The 18484-nt window shown below is 34.8% G+C and overlaps 1 protein-coding gene across 1 annotated transcript in view; it reads right to left on the bottom strand.

Annotated features, from left to right (window-relative positions):
* LOC111156866 (Ski2 like RNA helicase 2) overlaps window positions 1–18484 on the bottom strand; it is a 111536-nt gene that overhangs the window by 6844 nt on the left and 86208 nt on the right. Inside the window, exons 21-25 of the mRNA XM_022517971.1 lie at window positions 17754–17942; window positions 12316–12479; window positions 8435–8540; window positions 4892–4948; window positions 3551–3713 (exon numbers count right to left, since the gene is read on the bottom strand). Coding sequence (XP_022373679.1) covers window positions 3551–3713; window positions 4892–4948; window positions 8435–8540; window positions 12316–12479; window positions 17754–17942 — 679 coding nt within the window. The remainder of the gene's footprint in view (window positions 1–3550; window positions 3714–4891; window positions 4949–8434; window positions 8541–12315; window positions 12480–17753; window positions 17943–18484) is intronic.

The following is an 18484-nucleotide window of genomic DNA, read 5'->3' as shown; positions in this document are numbered from 1 at the left end:
AAAAAAAAACACAGGGTGCAAAATTTGTTATAATTCATGTGTACTTTAAAAAAACAGTAGTTAAAATATGACTTTTAAGATTTAAAATAAAAAAAAAACACAGGGTGCAAAATTTGTTATAATTCATGTGTACTTTAAAAAAACAGTAGTTAAAATGTGAATTTTAAGATTTAAAATAAAAAAAAACAGGGTGTAAAAAGAGTGCAAGTGGAAGGACAGTGTCGGAATGCACTACATGGTGAACAGTTTCAAGTGAGAGCACACATCATCAGGAGAACAACTGTGGTGAAGGAGTAGAAAAGCAAGTCTTTCATATGTAGTGAAGACTATAATACTGTTGTTGTTCAGACAGAAATAAAATTTAATGGCCACTGAAAGCTTCCATGGATCTACTACATAGATCAGTAGACTGAAACCCTAGGCTTGAGCTTCTACAAATACTGTTTCAAATTGCTTTCCCAATTTAGTTTGACAGAAATAAGAAATAACTACATTCTTACCATTTTTTTCAGGGTGATAACAGAAGAAATAATAATTTGTATGAAGTCTTGAAAATTCCTCAACTGAGTCATAGTATAAGTTCTTCTCTTGTATTAGGCATCCCCTCAAACACATAGTATTCATCATTACAATGTTACTTTGTGCCAATTAATATTTGAAAAATACTTAAAACTACTACTTCTGAGGCTCATGACTTGAAGTGCCATATAAAGGAAATTTTTCATATAAATTAAATTTTCATATAAAAAGAAAATTAACAGGGGCGGCTGGGTGGTTCAGTAGGTTAAGCCTCTGCCTTCGACTCAGGTCATGATCCCAGGGTCCTGGGATCGAGCCCCGCATCGGGCTCTCTGCTCAGCGGGAAGCCTGCTTCCTCCTCTCTCTCTGCCTGCCTCTCTGCCTACTTGTGATCTCTGTCAAATAAATTAATAAAATCTTAAAAAAAAAAAAAAGAAAATTAACAATCTAACTGCAAACAAATATGGTTTGAGTGAAGGGCATTTTAAACTTTCAGTGCAATCATTTTCTGCCCATCAAAGTAAAGACACAATGTACTATGGGCTAGAGCTTTGATTATAGTATTTTTCCAATTATATAAAGCATGTACAATAACAAGATGAGGAGAAAACAGCTATTCTGAAATGGAAGAACTAAGTAACAGCACGATAAAAAGGGGAGGCACACAGTATGCTAGAAAAAGAAAATACTCTAAGTAAATCAAGGTTCTCAGTTATTTGTTTTTTGCTGTTTAATTATGCTGTTTTATTCCTAAGAGTTAATATATAGTCCATTCCAATTTTAGAAAGAAAAAGTATAGCTGATACAATGACACCCAGACCAGAAAAACATGAAGATTACACTGATGTTAGAGCAAACTTCAAGTTATAATTACAAATGGAATTCCTCAGATTTTAAAACTTTGATTCCTCACACAAGCTGTGATGTAGAAATAACTCTAAGGAATCGAAAGGGAGCAAAATGGATTTCAGGAACGCCAGTAGGCTCTGGAGAACTGCAAACCCTTATCAATTTTAGCAGTTTCTGATCTGTCTTCCTATACTGTGACAACTCTTCCTTTTAAGTACAAAGAACATAAAAAACAGTCCACAAGGACAATTTTATAGGGCACCCTTTATGTACAGGTCTGTTGCCTCTTGATTTTTCTTCAAACAAACAAAAGGAACTACTCTCTGCTATGAACCACTATTATGTCATGTGTCTGACTTCTCAGAGAAGCAGATATTCTATAAATATGAGCTACTAACAAATCTTAAAATTATTTCGGCATAGAACAGTCATTAGTTTCAGCCTTATGTTCCAAAAAGATGCCAGACTGAAGAGTGGTGGGGGCTGTATGACTGCATTTACACCTTCACACCACATAAGCGGTCGTATATGGACCTTGGTTCCTGTGTATGAAGCAGTGTTCACAAGCAAGGTCAAGTGTCATGCTTCCCTCTCCTGATATCCTCAGCTATTGCATCCCACTGTGAACCACTACAGACCTCCTTACCATTCCTACAAGAACAAACTGTCAGTGGATGGAGATGGTACAATCTAGGTCAGGATTTAAGAAGTCTCTAGGTGATCCAAAATTCAAGGATAAGGCATTATGGTGCTTAGATGAACTTATTAACTACCATGTGACTTGTAATCAGCAGCTGGGGTTTAAATCATAGTGTCATCATATACCACACCTCTATGATCTTGGGCAAATTATTTACTTTTAAAAAAACTCAGCTTTCTTGTGCCAAGTAAAATGTCTACCCTGAGTTGCCATTTTGGTGATTAGATCTAAATTATATAAAGTGCTTAGCACAATGCCTGGCACACGGTAGTCACTTTAATAAATGATGATGGTCTCAGTAAGAGAATACTCAGAAAAAGATTTAAAACCACATTACTAAATGATCATTTAATGGAGGATTAGAAATAAATTTCAGATACCATAATAAAAAATATATATACTACTAAAAACTTTAAAATTTAAACCTTAAAACCCATGAAGTTCAGCAGAGTAAAGGTTCAAAGTAGAAAATTTTAATATTCTGTTGCAGAGATGTTTGACCTATGCATCATAAAAATCTATGATTCATAAACTCAGTAAACGATCGGTCTTTAATAATACCAGTTAAAAAGTATATATATCGAGTGTCAAAAATACAATTTTTCTTAAAACAGAGCTACAAACAATAGCATTTTAAGTATTCTTATAATAATCTCTTATCTCTCTGAAGTCCAAGCTCATTTACTTTCACTTTTTAAAAAAGTTCAATGTAAATATCTAATTTGATAAATATCATTCACTATCATAATTCTCTATATAAGCCAATCTTTTTGAAATGAGTAAAACATTTCTAAAATGGTCTCCCTTAGATACTCTTTTTTTCACTTCTTATAAATATTATTTCTTACATTCCCTCTGCCTTTATTTTTTCTTCTTAAAATTTCTGTTCAGTTGAATAAAAATTATTCTTCAGTCTTTTAATGACTTTATTTAAAAAGACTGCTCATTAATCTGATTCATGCTGAAGTACAGCATCTCACTGAGGTCAAGTCTATTATTAGAAATGCAATGATATACAGCATTTTCAGCTCTGCTTTTAGTGGAATTAATATAATAAGCCCTTAGATTACTGCCAAGAGATTTAAAAAATTTCACACGGACTTGACTTACTAGATCATCTGTGATGTCATTACCATTCCATTTACTACCAAAAATTAAAAATAATGTATTATTCTTATTTAGTTAAAGAAATGCCGTCCTGAGTATATTTCTTCTATCAGAAAGGAATGTACGGGGGCGCCTGGGTGGGTCAATCGTTAAGCATCTGCCTTCGGCTCAGGTCATGATCTCAGGGTCCTGTGATCGGGCCCTACATCGGGCTTCCTACTCAGCAGAAGGCCTACTTCTCCCTCTCCCACTTTCCCTGCTTGTGTTCCTGCTCTTTCTCTCTCTGTCAAATAAATAAATAAAATCTTAAAAAAAAAAAAAAAAAGAAAGAAAGAAAGAAAGAAAGGAATGTATCTATACAGAATTTAAACATACCTTCAAAGACATCTGTCATTTTGCAGATATGGGCAAATGTAGCTCCAGTTGCCCAGGTATATACTACATCCATTAAGTGAGGTTTGAATGAGCTTAGGTAAGTTTCCTCATCAATTTCCAGTTTGGCTTCTGCTGAAACCTTTGCAATCCTTTTAGCACATTCCTTTGAAGATAAAAGATTTACTTAAAATTTCTTCCTTACTTAAAGTACTTGCGTACTTTTTTTCTTTAGGTTTCCAGAGCCAGAATTCCACAAGACCCCCTTTTCTTCCTAGATTCTTACGCCCACAGTTTGGATACGCTGTACTTCTAAGTAGTTACAGTGCCTTTTCCACTGCTAAGTGACCCAACTGTAATGTTTCCCCATTACACTGAATTAAGAAAAATTTATCAAGAGCGTGATTTTCACCCAGTTAAAACTTTTTTTTTTTTTTTAAAGAAACTCTTCATTAAAGTCATTCAAAAGTAGCATTTAACTAATCTCTAAGTCTTTCATTAACAGCAACCAAAAAAACCCTCAAAGACATCAATAACAAACAGATTGAAAAAGATACAAATCCCTATGGAAAAGTAATGCTTTTCCTCAATAATGCTTTAAAAAATATAAATCTTAATCTCCCCCTTCCCCGCCACACTGAGATATTTAGATTCATTCTTTTCTCCTTGGTAATATAAAAGGTCAAAACTGCCTAGTCCTATACAAACTTCCCTGGTTCTAGAAGTTTAAAATCCTTAGTAATAAGGAATATTAAATGTTCCACTGAAGAGGCTCTTTTTATGATTCATTTCCCTCTCTTTCAGTGTCATATAGTTCATATTTCCCTCTCTGTCCAGTGTTAAAGGTAGATAAAATCAGTTCATCCTAAGAAAATCATAGAACATACAAATTCATTACTATAAGCTACTGGGGCTTTAAGGACCCAGGATAATTAATTTCTTAGGAGAAAACATGTTTTAAAATTTTGTTGTAAACTACAATGGAAGAACATACAAAAACTTAAGCAAACTAATTCTAGTCCATTAAGATGTCATTCTTAATACCAAGGAAAACAATGCAGGACTGAGTTGTTGATATTGCTGATCTACACTACAGTGTTAAATCTACACTCACAATAACTCAATATAATTTATTACACTGGTGGGGGAGAATATTTAATTATTAAAGTAAAAATCACAAATGATGTTACCAACATAGCATTAAATGACAAGACTAAGACCAAGTAACATACTTAACTTTGAAGGAAGTAGTCTCTGTGGAATGATAAATACTAGGATTAGACTGTCAAAAATGCTCATTTTACATATATTATTCATAAAGCATGCAGTTCAACATACTCATACCTGCATCTGACGAAGTGGTCCTGCTAATTGCTCCGTTAATTTGGGCATCTCACTAGACTATGAAAGAAAAGGATGTAAAAACCAAAGTTTAAAATGTTTTCTATTGTAACAAAAAAAAAAGTTTTCATATTATCTATCAATATCAAATAATAAGACCTTAGTTATTAGCACTTAGAGTTTCTGATGACCTTAGCTGATGTAAGCAAAATTACCACTCCTTTCATCCTAAATTATATTATTATTATACTTCAGAGGAAAATATTACACTGCTAAATTTACAATTTACGAGCTATTTTCTTTGACCACAAATGGAATGGAGTAAGAGCAAATATTATAAACACCCAAAGTAGTTTAGTTACATCAAAACTATTATAAACTATTTTATCACAGTTGGATTTTGAAATAGTTTTGGTTCCTAGGCAACTCTAATTCTGTGGAAACCAAAAATTTGGGATAAAGAACATTAAAAGTCATGTTCTCAATTTTTATTTTACCCAGGTATTACTAACTAGGCAAATGAACTTGGACAAGTGGCTTGGATTCTGTGTGTTGGCTTCCTACCCTGTCAAAAAGAAAGAAAAGGTGAGATCCTCAAAACCCTATTCTGTTGTGATTAGAATAAAGACGGTTATTTGTGAACAAAGGCTGACAAATGTAGCCTTACACAAAAACAAAATTATTACAAAAATGTTATGTATGTGTGTGAGAGACAGGATTTAAACAGGTAAATTCTCTTAAAAAGCTATTACAGGTTAGTTGCAACAGTTACACCTTTATTTTAAGTATCAGTATTTATACAGGACTGGCTTTGCTATGCATGTTTTATGTTTATTACGTAATAATGACCTAGGCTCTGTATTATTCCTGTCCAATTTAAAAAAAAGAAGAAAAACCATGATGAATGATGAAAAAACAAAATGGTCACCATGAACTCAACAACTCAGTTTATGAACTCAAGACTACTTAACATCTTTGATATTCAGTAATCCATGGTCAACAGTTACTGACCACTTCCTCTCTGGTCAATGTAAGTAGAAGACACTGGTCCTGACAAAATAACTTAAACGTTTTTTCACCAATGCTCTCTCACCAGGTGTATATACAATGTGTTTCTTCATCTCTCCTTTTAAGTCTCAATTCAAATTTCACTCCCTTGGTGAGGCCTTTACTAATCACTTACTTAAAATAGTAACCCTATCCCAGTGTTTTCAATCTGCCTCCTCTGCTTCACTTTCCTCCAAAACCCTCATCACCATTTGACATAATCTGTGCATACTTTTTTATTGTTTACCTTCATCTACTAGCATATGATTATCAGGAAAGCAAAAATTCCTGCTATATCTCTAGTGCCTAGATCTGGGCAGTACACACAGTAGATTTTTAATAAATATTGGTAGTTACATGATATTTATATTCTAAAGATCGTATTTAATCTTTAAATTACTTTTAATGATATAAAAAATGCAGGGACACAGTTTTAGAAAGAACTCATTTTGAAAAAGAAGTTAGTATATTAAGCAGACTTCTTCATATTTATAACGATTACTTTACTCTTAAGTTTAACCTTTCCATGTGGCTAGAAAACATTCTTCTAAAAGTATCAACAAAATTCCATGTGACTTGTAGTGTAATTTTCCATCTTGATGTTGAAAGGCACCACCACAAAAAACTGAGGACACTACATACAACACAGTGTGGTTTCACTGAACAAATCTTAATTAACCACATATAGCGACATCTTCCCCACAAATTTCAGAATAATGGTTTGGTTAAGTCCAACCCCTTTGAGGAAGTACATACTTGGTCTCTCAGAAAACAGGACTTTTATTTTTACTATTATTTTTTAAGATTTTATTTATTTATTTGACAGAGATCACAAATAGGCAGAGAGGCAGATGAGAGAGAAAGCAGAGGAAGCAGGCTCCATGCAGAGCAGAGAGCCCGATGTAGGGCTTGATCCCAGGACCCTAGGATCATGACCTGAGCCAAAGGCAGAGGCTTTAACCCACTGAGCCATCCAGGTGCCCCAAAACAGGACTTTTATACTGCTACATTAAAAACAAAACAGAATAACAAATCCAAGAAATTAGCTATAAAACAAAGTCTGACATAGGCAGAAGAGCACCAATCTCCAAATCATCTTCAAACTTAGGTCTTTTCAAACAGAATCTGATAGATATTCTTAAAAATTACTCCAGAAATTAATGTAATAAATTTTGAACCTAAGAAAAACAACAGCCAAACATAGTACTTTGTGAAGTAATGAATTCCTCATATGCAAATTACTTCACAGGTGCAAAGTTGGCATTCTCAGAGGAGTGTCAATTGTTTTGGGATTATTGTCCTCTTTCTTATCACTGCCACTCTAGGAACGAATTCTAATCAGTAATCAGGGAGTGGAGAGAAAAGGTCCTACTTATTTCAACAAGTAATGTATTCAACCTGCTTCATAAATAAGGAAATAGTTAACAAACAGATCAATGGCAGAACTGAAAAAAGTTTGTCTTACATACAATTCATATGAAAGTTTAAACTAAGTGTACGCGGTAAAAGATATAAAAATTTAGAAATTAGTATTAAATTATTTTTAGAGGGCAAATGTCTTTGTCTTCTTATTTTGTCTATTTCATCCACAATGAATAAAGTTCAAAATGTAAAACATGCATTTTACTTTTTAAACAAATCATACTGGTTTTTGAAATAAAGTAAAGGACAGATTAGTGTTTTTGTGGTGGGCCACCAAGCACTTCATTTTCTGATTTTTTTTTTAAAAGATTTTATTTATTTATTTGACAGAGAGAGAGAGATCACAAATAGGCAGAGAGGCAGGCAGAGAGAGAGGGGGAAGCAGGCTCCCCACTGAGCAGAGAGCCTGATGCAGGGCTTGATCCCAGGACTCTGAGATCATGACCTGAGCCGAAGGCAGAGGCTTAACCCACTGAGCCACCCAGGTGCCCCCATTTTCTGATTTTTAAGAGTTGCTGAAAGCGAACTAACTACTCAATGAAAAAATTACTGTGAAACCACTCAATGAAAAAACTGCTGCAAAACCAGCAATGAGAATCCATAGCCACTACCCTCAAACCTTACCTATGACAACTAAGACTTCAGCCACTCAGAAAATCAGTTGCTTCATAGTTATTCTCCATTAGTGGGAGGAGAGATATTAATTTAACCTCACTACCCCCTTTTATTTTCACTCTTTTGCCTAATTTTATTTTCATTCTTTCATCCTCTTCTTTCTAGGACTATCTGACCAGACCAGATCTTCAAACAATGCACTGGGTTACAGAAGAAATTAAAGGCTTGGAATATGATTAACAACTATCCACAAATAAAATCTTATTTCACTCTCCTTTCTGATAATATGTATTTAATTATTTAATATTCTCTTAGATATTTGTGTTAAAATAGTGATTTCCGACTAAAATTAGCCATAATATATAAAATATGAAACTTCTATAATTTAAAATATCCATAATAATATTTACGTTACAGGATGTGTGAATTAATAAATAAGGTATGTTAAATCTATTAACTCACATTCTCTTGAAACACAAAGCAGCTAAGTAGTGCTGTTGCCTGTTCTGCAGACAGGTCATTGAAAAGGCCATTAAACATCATCTCAGTTAGAAGGAGCTCATCAGCACTAGATCACCACAAAAAAAAAAAGAATAATTTTCAAATGTCATAATATAAAAATACAAAATGTATACATATGTGCTTAAAATATAGAAAATTTTTAAATAAAATCTATTACTTGACCATAAGGAGGGATCAATGAGGAGAGACAAAGATTTATTTAAGAAAATGGCAGGTCTTTATATTTTCCAATGTATCAATAATAAATGTAAAATGGTTATTTCATGTAAAAATCCCATTCTAGGAAACACCAAAATGCAAATATTTACTGAAATAAGGAACTCCTTCTTAACTCTCAGTATTCCAGGAAAGATAGTCACCCCCCATTTTTCCTCTGGGTCCAAGGATCCATTTAACAGTTGTTTAATACTTTATAACACAAAGGGATAATGAAAAACAACTTCATTAGAAATCTTAAGAATTTATATGTAACCACAGGAGACACACACTGCATTTCCATCACTGAGAATGTATATTACCAAGATGGCCAATGGTCTTTAAATGCAACTTTAAATGCAATACTGCTCATCAACTGTCATCTGTGAATCTGGACAATACCCATGTAGTAAATACAATTCCAAATTTCAAATACATCTCCAATAGGTACTAGCTTATTATTACTTCCATTTTTCTCCTGCACTTAACATTATCCCAGCATACTGGCTGCAGATTTTAAATACATCTCTTTTAAAGACTCTAGCTAATCATTATTTTTGGTTCCTCTTTTGAATCACCAAAATACACTATTTTAAAAAACTTTCACAAGTTGTAATTTTGTGTAAAAGGAAGGCCATCCTCTTTGCTCTATAACTGTACAACATTTCCAAATTCAGGAGTATATTATAAAGATTAGAATGATTAATCCACAGATTTTTTTTTTAAATCTCTCCATCTATTTCTTAACAATTTCCTTGTATTTAAAACTGTCTTTTAAAAACTATCAAGGGCAACTTAGCAAACAAATCATAAAAAACAATTATCACAAGTCCTTTTAGTAAAATGGAATCTTAACACAAAACATTACATAACTCCTGCTTTCTGAACAGAAAGGAAAGTAAAATAATCTTAAAATTTCCTTTTTGTCTTTAGAGATACATTATTCACTCATTGATTCTTCACAGTTTGAGAATTTACCTTACAGTCTAAGATTTTGCTGTATGATTAATTTCACCATCATCACTGTTATCTTCTGATTTGTGTAATAATTGCAAAATATCTTTACTGTTTTCTCTCTGCCATCATGGATGGAAAACAAAAAAATCTGAATGCTCAACTGTGCTCAATGGAAGCTACAAAAGACTACAAAGATAGTGTTTCTAGAATTCTGCAATCAAGGTTCCCACAATGTACCTTACATTTATAAAAGGGTTTAATAGACCCATTTGATAATTTCGAGGGTGTTCCCTCTATTTAAAAAAAAACAAGCTAACTTTTATTTTTTGACTTCTAAAAAAAGAATAAAGTCACAAGCTATCAATCTTTAAGAGTAAAAATACTCAATTTGGGTTCCTGGTGGTAAAATGAGAGTTAAGTCAAAGAGGACAACACAAATAATGCCAGAGTACTTCAAGAACTACATATCACTACATACACACCACTAAGGTGGGAGGCAGAGAAGAAATAATAGTAATCGCAGGAGAGTGATCTAACAGGTTATACAGGCAATTATGAAAAAAAGTTGAGGAGCTTAAAATAAGATTAGAGAAATTCACAGGAAGTTTCAGAAGATGTAGGAAAAAATATGTAGGAATTGGATTTGGGGTAGGAGTGAGGAAAGGTCATTGCTGAGAGAAAAATATGTGTGGGATGTAGCTAGAGAGGAAAGGGCAGTAACACATTAAATTATGGCATTTATTCTAAAAGCAATAGGGAAAAACAGAGACTTTCACCAAAACAACGAAATTACAGGATCTGTGCTTTGAAAAGAATACTGGGAAAGCAGTAAAAAGAACTCTATCTTGAGTCTTCATAATCTCTATAATCAAAAATGAGGGTTTCTGCAGTACTCTAAGCAAGAAATAATGAAGGCACATTAGTCAGTGGGAAGATTAAAAAGGGCAGAGACAGAGGAAACAGGAAGACGGTAAGAGAGAGAGAAAGGAGAGGAGTCTAGGATGTTTTTGCTGTTGGTGGCTGGGTCTTATTCAGCAGAGGGAGAAGCAAATACTGGGGGAAAGGTAACATTCTTTCATTCATGTGATACTGTTTTCTCTCTCTCAATCTCTCTCTAGTCTTATATTAGAATAAAATCAATACTATTCACCCAAGACTAAATCCAGCGGCAGATACCCAAAAGAAATTTTCTGTTAATTGTTAAATAGTATATAATATCACAAAGAAGTAATTCCAATAACAGTAATTCTAGCATATGAATTAGTAAACCAGTGCTGTGGCCTAGCTTTAGACCTGGGTAAATTATTAACCTTGTGGTGCCTATAATTCTTTAGTTACAAAGTAGGAAAGCAGGTTTAAGGAAAACAGGAAGCTGACATGCCAAATCTAACTTGAACAAGTGATATACTTGGCTCACACACTGACTAAAAAAAATTATTCTCAATTAGTTTGTGAACAATTAAAAACCAAGGGATTTCACCTAAAATTCTGGATTTTTGGCTTTTCTAAAGATCTGTTATCACATTGCTCTGTAATAATTGGGGCTGAGTAGTTGCTGCCCCCTTTTGGTGACAAAGAATTGTTCTAGTTTACCACACAATCGCCTCCTGGCCCCTAGGGACATAAGTTCTTAACATATGAACTAAACTATCAATAAGAATAATATGAGTAAGTCTTTCTCAAAAACATCTGAAACCATATACAAGCCTATAATTCTCCAGGCCCATCCACTAGGGCCATGGTGAAAACCTAAGAAACTGTTTCAAAAACACCTTTTATGAACTCAGTAAGAATAATGGTTATAACTATGGACAAAACAACAGTATCTTCAGGTTAATGGAAATCACATAAAATCCTGAGCCAGAACCATTCAATATGCCCTTCCTGAACTTCAGGCCCACAGAAACCAGCAAAAATAATGAAATGACTGCTGCGATTTCAAGTCATTTGTACTATGTCAAAAGATCACCAAAATAGACAATATCTTATATCCAGTTTTATGCCGTGGCCTATAATATGCTATGCTCTAATTCCATGTTTCTTAGCCCAAAACTTTAATAACATCTCTTTACAACAGGATAATGGTTATTAGATGAAGTTTAAAGTGGGAAAATGTTCAAAATTGTAAAAAATAATTAAGTATACAAAACTGTGTATAAACTAAGATCATGAATATGTAAAAATACACAATGCATTAAAATAAAGAAAAAAGAAAATACATCCGAATGCTAATAGCATTTGTATTAAATAGTGGGATGGAAGAGATTCTTTTAATGCTCTTTTCCTAACTGTATCATCAAAAACTGCATTTACTATAGAAGGTACTTTACTAACTTAAAATTTATTTTTTAAGGTTTTATTTACTTATTTGAGAGAGAGAGGGAGAGAGAGAGAGAGCGTGCGTGCGCGCGCGCACAAGCAGGGGGAGCGGCACACAGAGGGAGAGAGAGAAGCAGGCTCCCCGCTGAGCAGGGAGCCCAATGGGGCTCGATCAAGGACCCTGAGATCATGACCTGAGCCAAAGGCAGACGGTTAACCAACTGAGCCACCCAGGCACCCCCAAGACTTTTTATTTTTAAGACAGCTCTTTTTTTCTGAAAGATTTATAGTCCTTATATAAAAATATCATCCAATTTTAAAATCAGTTTTCTAGAACAACCAGTTTTTACCTGCTTATCTCACAAGCCACTCGTCCTTTCATCTCTATGACATCAGAAGAAGTAGCAAATCCCAGCCTCCTTAAAACACGTTTGCGACACTTGAGTTCATCCATTTGTAGGACGGTTCTTGCTTTCTTTAGTTCTCGCTTTGCAGATTTAATATCTATTGCAATCTAAGGCACATAAAAGTATAAAGTTAGTTCAATAAAGTAAACAAAGTAAAATGAGATTTATTCATTTTAAAATATAAAAATAGGGGCGTCTGGGTGGCTCAGTGGGTTAAAGCCTCTGCCTTCGGCTCAGGTCGTGATCTCAGGGTCCTGGGATCGAGCCCCAGATAGGCTCTCTGCTCAGCAGGGAGCCTGCTTCCTCCTCTCTCTCTGCCTACTTGTGATCTCTGTCAAATAAATAAAAAATCTTTTTTAAAAATGTTAAAATATAAAATATTAAAATAATTAAAAATTATAAAAAATGTATTTTTGAAGATTTGAGACAAAATGCGTGCACAAGGGTGGGCAGGGGCAGACAGAGAAACTCAAATAGATTCCACACGGAGTATGGAACCAACGCAGAGTTTGATCCCACCACCCCAAGACCATGACCCAAGCCAAAATCAAGAGACAGGTGTTCTGGGGCACCTGAGTGGCTGAGCCCTTAAGCGTCTGCCTTCGGCTCAAGGCATGGTCCCAGGGTCCTGGGATGGTGCCCCGCATCAGGCTTCCTGCTTGTTGGGAAGCCTGCTTCTCCCTCTCTCAATTCCCCTGCTTGTGTTTCCTCTCTCGCTATGTCTCTATCAAATAAATAAATAAAATCTTAAAAAAAAAAAAAAAAAAAAAAAAAAAGAGACAGGCATTCAACCAACTGAGCCACCCAGGCACCCTAGAAAATATTTTATAAGGATACCTTGCAAGGATACCTGGAGCTTCTTAACTTTTGTAGGATATTACACAAGAGGAATGATACATGTATCTGTAGTAATTAAACACCAGTAAAAATGTTATATATATGGAAATATAAAACATCCATGTGAAAAATTTAAGGCAAAGCAGAGAGGAAATTTAGAGGAGTTGTTATAAGTTTAAGAACTTGGGGAATACAGCATGGTTTTCTTGCTTAAATGAGGAGCAAGAAGAAAGATCTAGAAGAAGGAGTGAGTTGGATAGCCATCAGCTAGATAAGGTAACCTGCTAGAGGTTGAGAAAGTCAGTGGTAAATTAGGATAGGCTCTCCCAGACAAGATATGACAAGTAAACATGCTTCCAAAGCAGCATCAGCTCCAGCTTTTCATCCGTTGGAAATCAGGGGGTAGCTTAGAGAACAGGAAAGATGAGGGTATATGAGTCTTATTTCTTGTTTACCAATATTTCCCCCATGACATCCTGAGAAGTATTTCTTCTCTTTGCCTTCTAATTGTATCACAAAGTTGTTCAAGCTAGAAACGGCTTTAGCCAAGAGAATAAGGTCTTTATTCTATACTTTAAAAGGAAAACTATTTTTAGGTCATGCTCCAGAATGGGTAAGTTTTAAAATTCAGCTAATCAGTAAATACTACCTACTTTCCAACTGGGATAAGAATATCACACAGTACAGTAGCAAGAAAATAATGAATTCCTAAGATTGAGGCTTAACATTCAGAAAAACACTGACAAAAAGAAAATTCTAGGGACTCAGAAGTTGAAATTCAAAGACTCTAGAATTTTACATATGATTTATTAGGCTTCAGTTGAGCAGAAATGATAAAGGCAATGACCATGGTCAGTAATGGATATTTATAGACAGCTAACTACGTACCCTACTGTTGGTGCTTTACATTATTTCATTCCTATAGCAATTGTGTAAGGTAGGTAACTAACACTAAATGTTTACCAACATGAAAATCATGTTGTCATAATGCTATGAGGATAAGAAGACTTTCTAGATAACTCTCTGCTACCTAGCATAACTTACCAGGTCTATTAGAAAAAAAAGTTGTTTTCTGAAGTTTCCTTGATTGAGGATGTCCACAGGAGCAGAGCAGAGCAGACTGCTAAGTACTCAGAGGCATATAAAACCTACTGGTTAGCAGAAGAGGGCCTGCTAGTGAAGGATTTTTTTTCCTTAATGATTTTTATTAAAATGTATTTTGGAAATATTGAGTTAAATGAAAATATTATTAAAATCAATTTCACCCATTTCTTTTCACTTTTTAAAATGTGGTTACTTTAGAATTTAAAATTACATAAGTGGCTTGCATTATATTTCTGTTAGATAATGCCATTTTAGATCTTTTCCCACAGAATTTTAAAAGAACAGATATATTCATGTCTGTAAAAGCATAACTACATAGTAATAGGAGCTTTTCTCCCACAGAAGTAAGATCAGTTTCCTTTTCTCCTCCCTAATAAATCATCTGCACACATTTGCAATACATTTTGCAAAGACTACATGTAAAATGACCTCTTTTTTTAAAAGATTATTTTAAATTAAAGATATCTGAGAGAGAGAGAGAGAGAGAACAAGTAGGGGAAGGGACAAAGGGAAAGGGAGAAGCAGACTGAGTGCTAAGCAGGGAACTCGATGCAGGCCTTGATCCCAGGACCATGGGATCATGACCTGAGCTGAAGGCAGACGTATAATTGACTGAACCACCCAGGTGCCCCTACCTCATTTCTTCTTTTTTAAGATTTTACTTACTTATTTGCCAGGGAGAGAGAGCACAAGTAGGCAGAGCAGCAGGGAGAGGTAGAGGGAGAAGCAGGCGCCCTGCTGAGCAGAGAGCCAGATGCGGGACTTGATCCCAGAACCCTGGGATCATGACCTGAGCTGAAGTCAGACATCTAATCAACTGAGCCACCCAGGTGCCTCCCATTTTTTTTTTTTTTTTAATGTCCATGTTGATTTCCATGATATGTAGAAGTCACACACCTAATTCCCTACTGATGAAACGCTGAGGTTATTTTTATATAAATTCGCTTTTTCGGACAATGCTACAAGAACATGCATGTACTACCTCACACTTGGGAGTCTTAATTCCTAGAAGGAGGAAAGCTTGCTCAAAAGGTGTGAGTACTTAAAATGGTTAGAGTTGAAGGATTAGATTTTTGAAGCCTTCTTAGGTAGGGCTAAGGGATGTGAAATTTATCCTATAGTCACTCGGAGGCCACAAAAAGACTGGTTTCCGCCCTCCCTCCCCGTTAACTCTGTAGTTTTCTCTCATTGTAAAACATTCTATAAGTACTTTACAGACAACTGGGGAGGAAAAAAAAAAAAAAGGAAAAAACAGTTACTGTAATCTCATTCCCCACATACCACCACTTCAGGTTTTACTTTTAGTCTTTTTGGTATATGTTTTTATTTGTGCTAAATTGTAATCATAGTCCACATTGATATCAGCATTTAATGCACCTACACAAGCATTTTTCTATGTACTGCTGAGTTTTCAAAGCAAGTGTATTTAGTTAGTCCCTTGGCCAGACACTAAGGCCTTTTTCAGTTATGTCTGAGTAACTTAGATAATGTCACTCTCTGTGGCTTTATCATACCGCCATCTGTGGATGCTTTCTATTCACCAATTCAACCAAGCTCAAGAGTCTGTTCTTGTGTTGTGGACCTGTTCAGGATGACTCTCTGGTGGCAACAGAAGTAAATGAAGCAGGGAAGGAGCTAATGGAATGGTCTCGGTGAGAGATGAAAAGGCCAGGATACCAAGTGAGGATCCTTGTACAAGTTACTAAAGCTTTTTGTGTCTCCATTTCCTTCCTGGTGGACCAGAGCATGGTGCACTATATGTTTGTTGCCCATGTGGTAAGAGGCCCCATTATGTTAGCTCACAGAAAGCTAGAAAGAATGCTGTAAAACTGTGAATTAAACATACTATTCTGTTAAGCCAAGAAGTTTCCACTCCCAAGCATGTTCAGTAAGTAGCAGCGATCATTTGGGATATGGGAGAGTATAAGTAAGCTAAAATGAAATACCTGACCCTAAGGAGCTTAAAATAATGATCTTTGAAACAGGAAGACAAAGGTGGTTCAAGTGGCATGGGATAAAAGCTGAAAAAGCTAACAGTAAGGAGATGTAAGTTTCAGGGAGAAAGTGACACTTTTTTAGTACATAAGATTCTAGTTGAAGAGAAGTGGGTAATGGAAAGGAATGTGTTCACTTTGAAAAACCTTCCCTAAGTTCATTATTCACCATGGCTCTAAGAATGCTTTTCTGGTTACAGACTACAGCTAATTACTCTAAAAAGCTAAACTACTGGGACGCTTGGGTGGCTCAGTTGTTAAGCCTCTGCCTTCGGCTCAGGGCACAATCCCAGGATCCTGGGCTCCAGCACTGCATGGGTTCCTTGCTTGGCTGGAAGCCTGCTTCTCCCTCGCCCACTCCCCCTGCTTGTGTTCCCTCTCTCGCTGTGTGTCTGTCAAATAAATAAATAAAATCTTAAAAAAAAAAAAAACAAAAAAAAAAGACAAACAAAACACAAAAAAAAAAAAAAAAAAAAAAAAAAAAAAAAAAAAAAAAAAAAAAAAAAAAAAAAAAAAAAAAAAAAGCCAAACTGTTACAACTTCTTTCCACTAGGAACGCTATAATCAAAACCACAGACAATATAATAAGCATTGGTGAGAATATGGAGAAATAAAAATTTTCATAAATCACTGGTGAGAATGTAAAGTGGTATAGCCACTTTGGAAAAAAACTTGACAGTTTCTCAAAGGTTAAACACAGACTTACTATATGACCCAGCAATTCTACCCAATTCCACCCAAAAGAAATGAAAACATCCACACAAACCTTGTACATAAATGTTGGTAGCAGAATTATTCATAAAGGCCAAAAAGTAGAAAAACCCCAAATGTCTATCAACTGATGAACTGTTAAACAAAATGTAGAATATCCATAAGTGGAATATTTTTCCCCCTTAAAAGGGAATAAAGTACTAATTCTTGCTACAACATAGATGGACCTTGAAGACATGTAGTAAAGAGAATAGACACAAAAGGCCACATACTGCAGGATATTATTTTTATGAAATCTCCAGAAAAAGCAAAACCATAGAGGCAGAAAGAAGATTTATAGTTGCCAGGATCTGTAAGATGGGAGAAATATGAAGTGACTGCTAATTGGTATGAGGTTTCTTTTTGGGGTGATGGAAGCTCTGGAATTGGACAGTGGTATGGCTGCAGTTCTTTGTGAATATGCTACAAACCACTGAACTGTACATTTTAAAAGAGTGACTCTAATGCTATATGAATTGTATTACATTAAAAAAAACTGTGAAGAAAACCCATCAAATACCAAATTAAAATGATTTTTATCTTATTTTGCTGGTAAGAATTGATAGTCTCCTTAAAAGATAAGCTATTTCCCCGTTTTAGCTGATGAAACCAGTAGGAAAGGAAAATAAAAAAACAAATATTCAATAATTTAGTGACATACATACGATTTTATGATAAAAAATATTTCTGCCATACCTGTGCTTTTTTTTCACAAAGCGTATACACAGTTTCCAAATTTGGGTCATTGTGAAGTGGATGAGAATACATTCTATGCTCAAAAGCCTCCACTTTCTGGATAACTTTTTTCAGCCCTTGATCCTGAATGCCCATATCATCAATAGGATCTAATAAAGGAACACCATCAGGAAAACGTTTCTGAACTTCCTAAAACAAAAAATTTAAAATCATTTTTTTTCATTTTATAGACAAGATTAGTTAAGAGTAAATAAATATTTCCTTATATGTTTTTCTATGCACAAAGAGAAACACGCACTTAAAAATGCACCTCAAGTGGAGCTCAATTTTACATGCATATGTTTTTGAAAATTCCTTCTAAATTGCTGTACTATGATTTATTGATATAGGGATGTGTAAAATATTAGTAACTCCAGTATTTAGAATTCAATAGTTCTGAATGTGGCACAACTTACGAATAAATACATAATTGTACCTTTAGGTTGTTATAACCTCTTATTGTTATAAATAATGCTGTATTTAACAACCCAACTATAAACCGTTTTTAATTTTCTCATGTTTTCTTTGGCTGCTTCCTAGGGGTGCACTATGGAGTGGAAAGACATAAATTTTTTAAAGGGCTCCAGATCCCTATCAAAAAAAAAATTTTTTTTAACATGATTTATAACGAGCATGTGAGTTTGGAGAAGGGACAGCTCACTGTAGAGGCTAGTATCCCCCTGGGACCCCTT

The sequence above is a fragment of the Enhydra lutris genome, unplaced genomic scaffold (genome assembly GCF_002288905.1).
Source record: "Enhydra lutris kenyoni isolate GAN:26980312 unplaced genomic scaffold, ASM228890v2 scaffoldscaffold50, whole genome shotgun sequence".
NCBI classification, from domain to species: Eukaryota; Metazoa; Chordata; class Mammalia; order Carnivora; family Mustelidae; genus Enhydra; species Enhydra lutris.
This window is presented reverse-complemented; position numbering and strand designations above follow the sequence as displayed.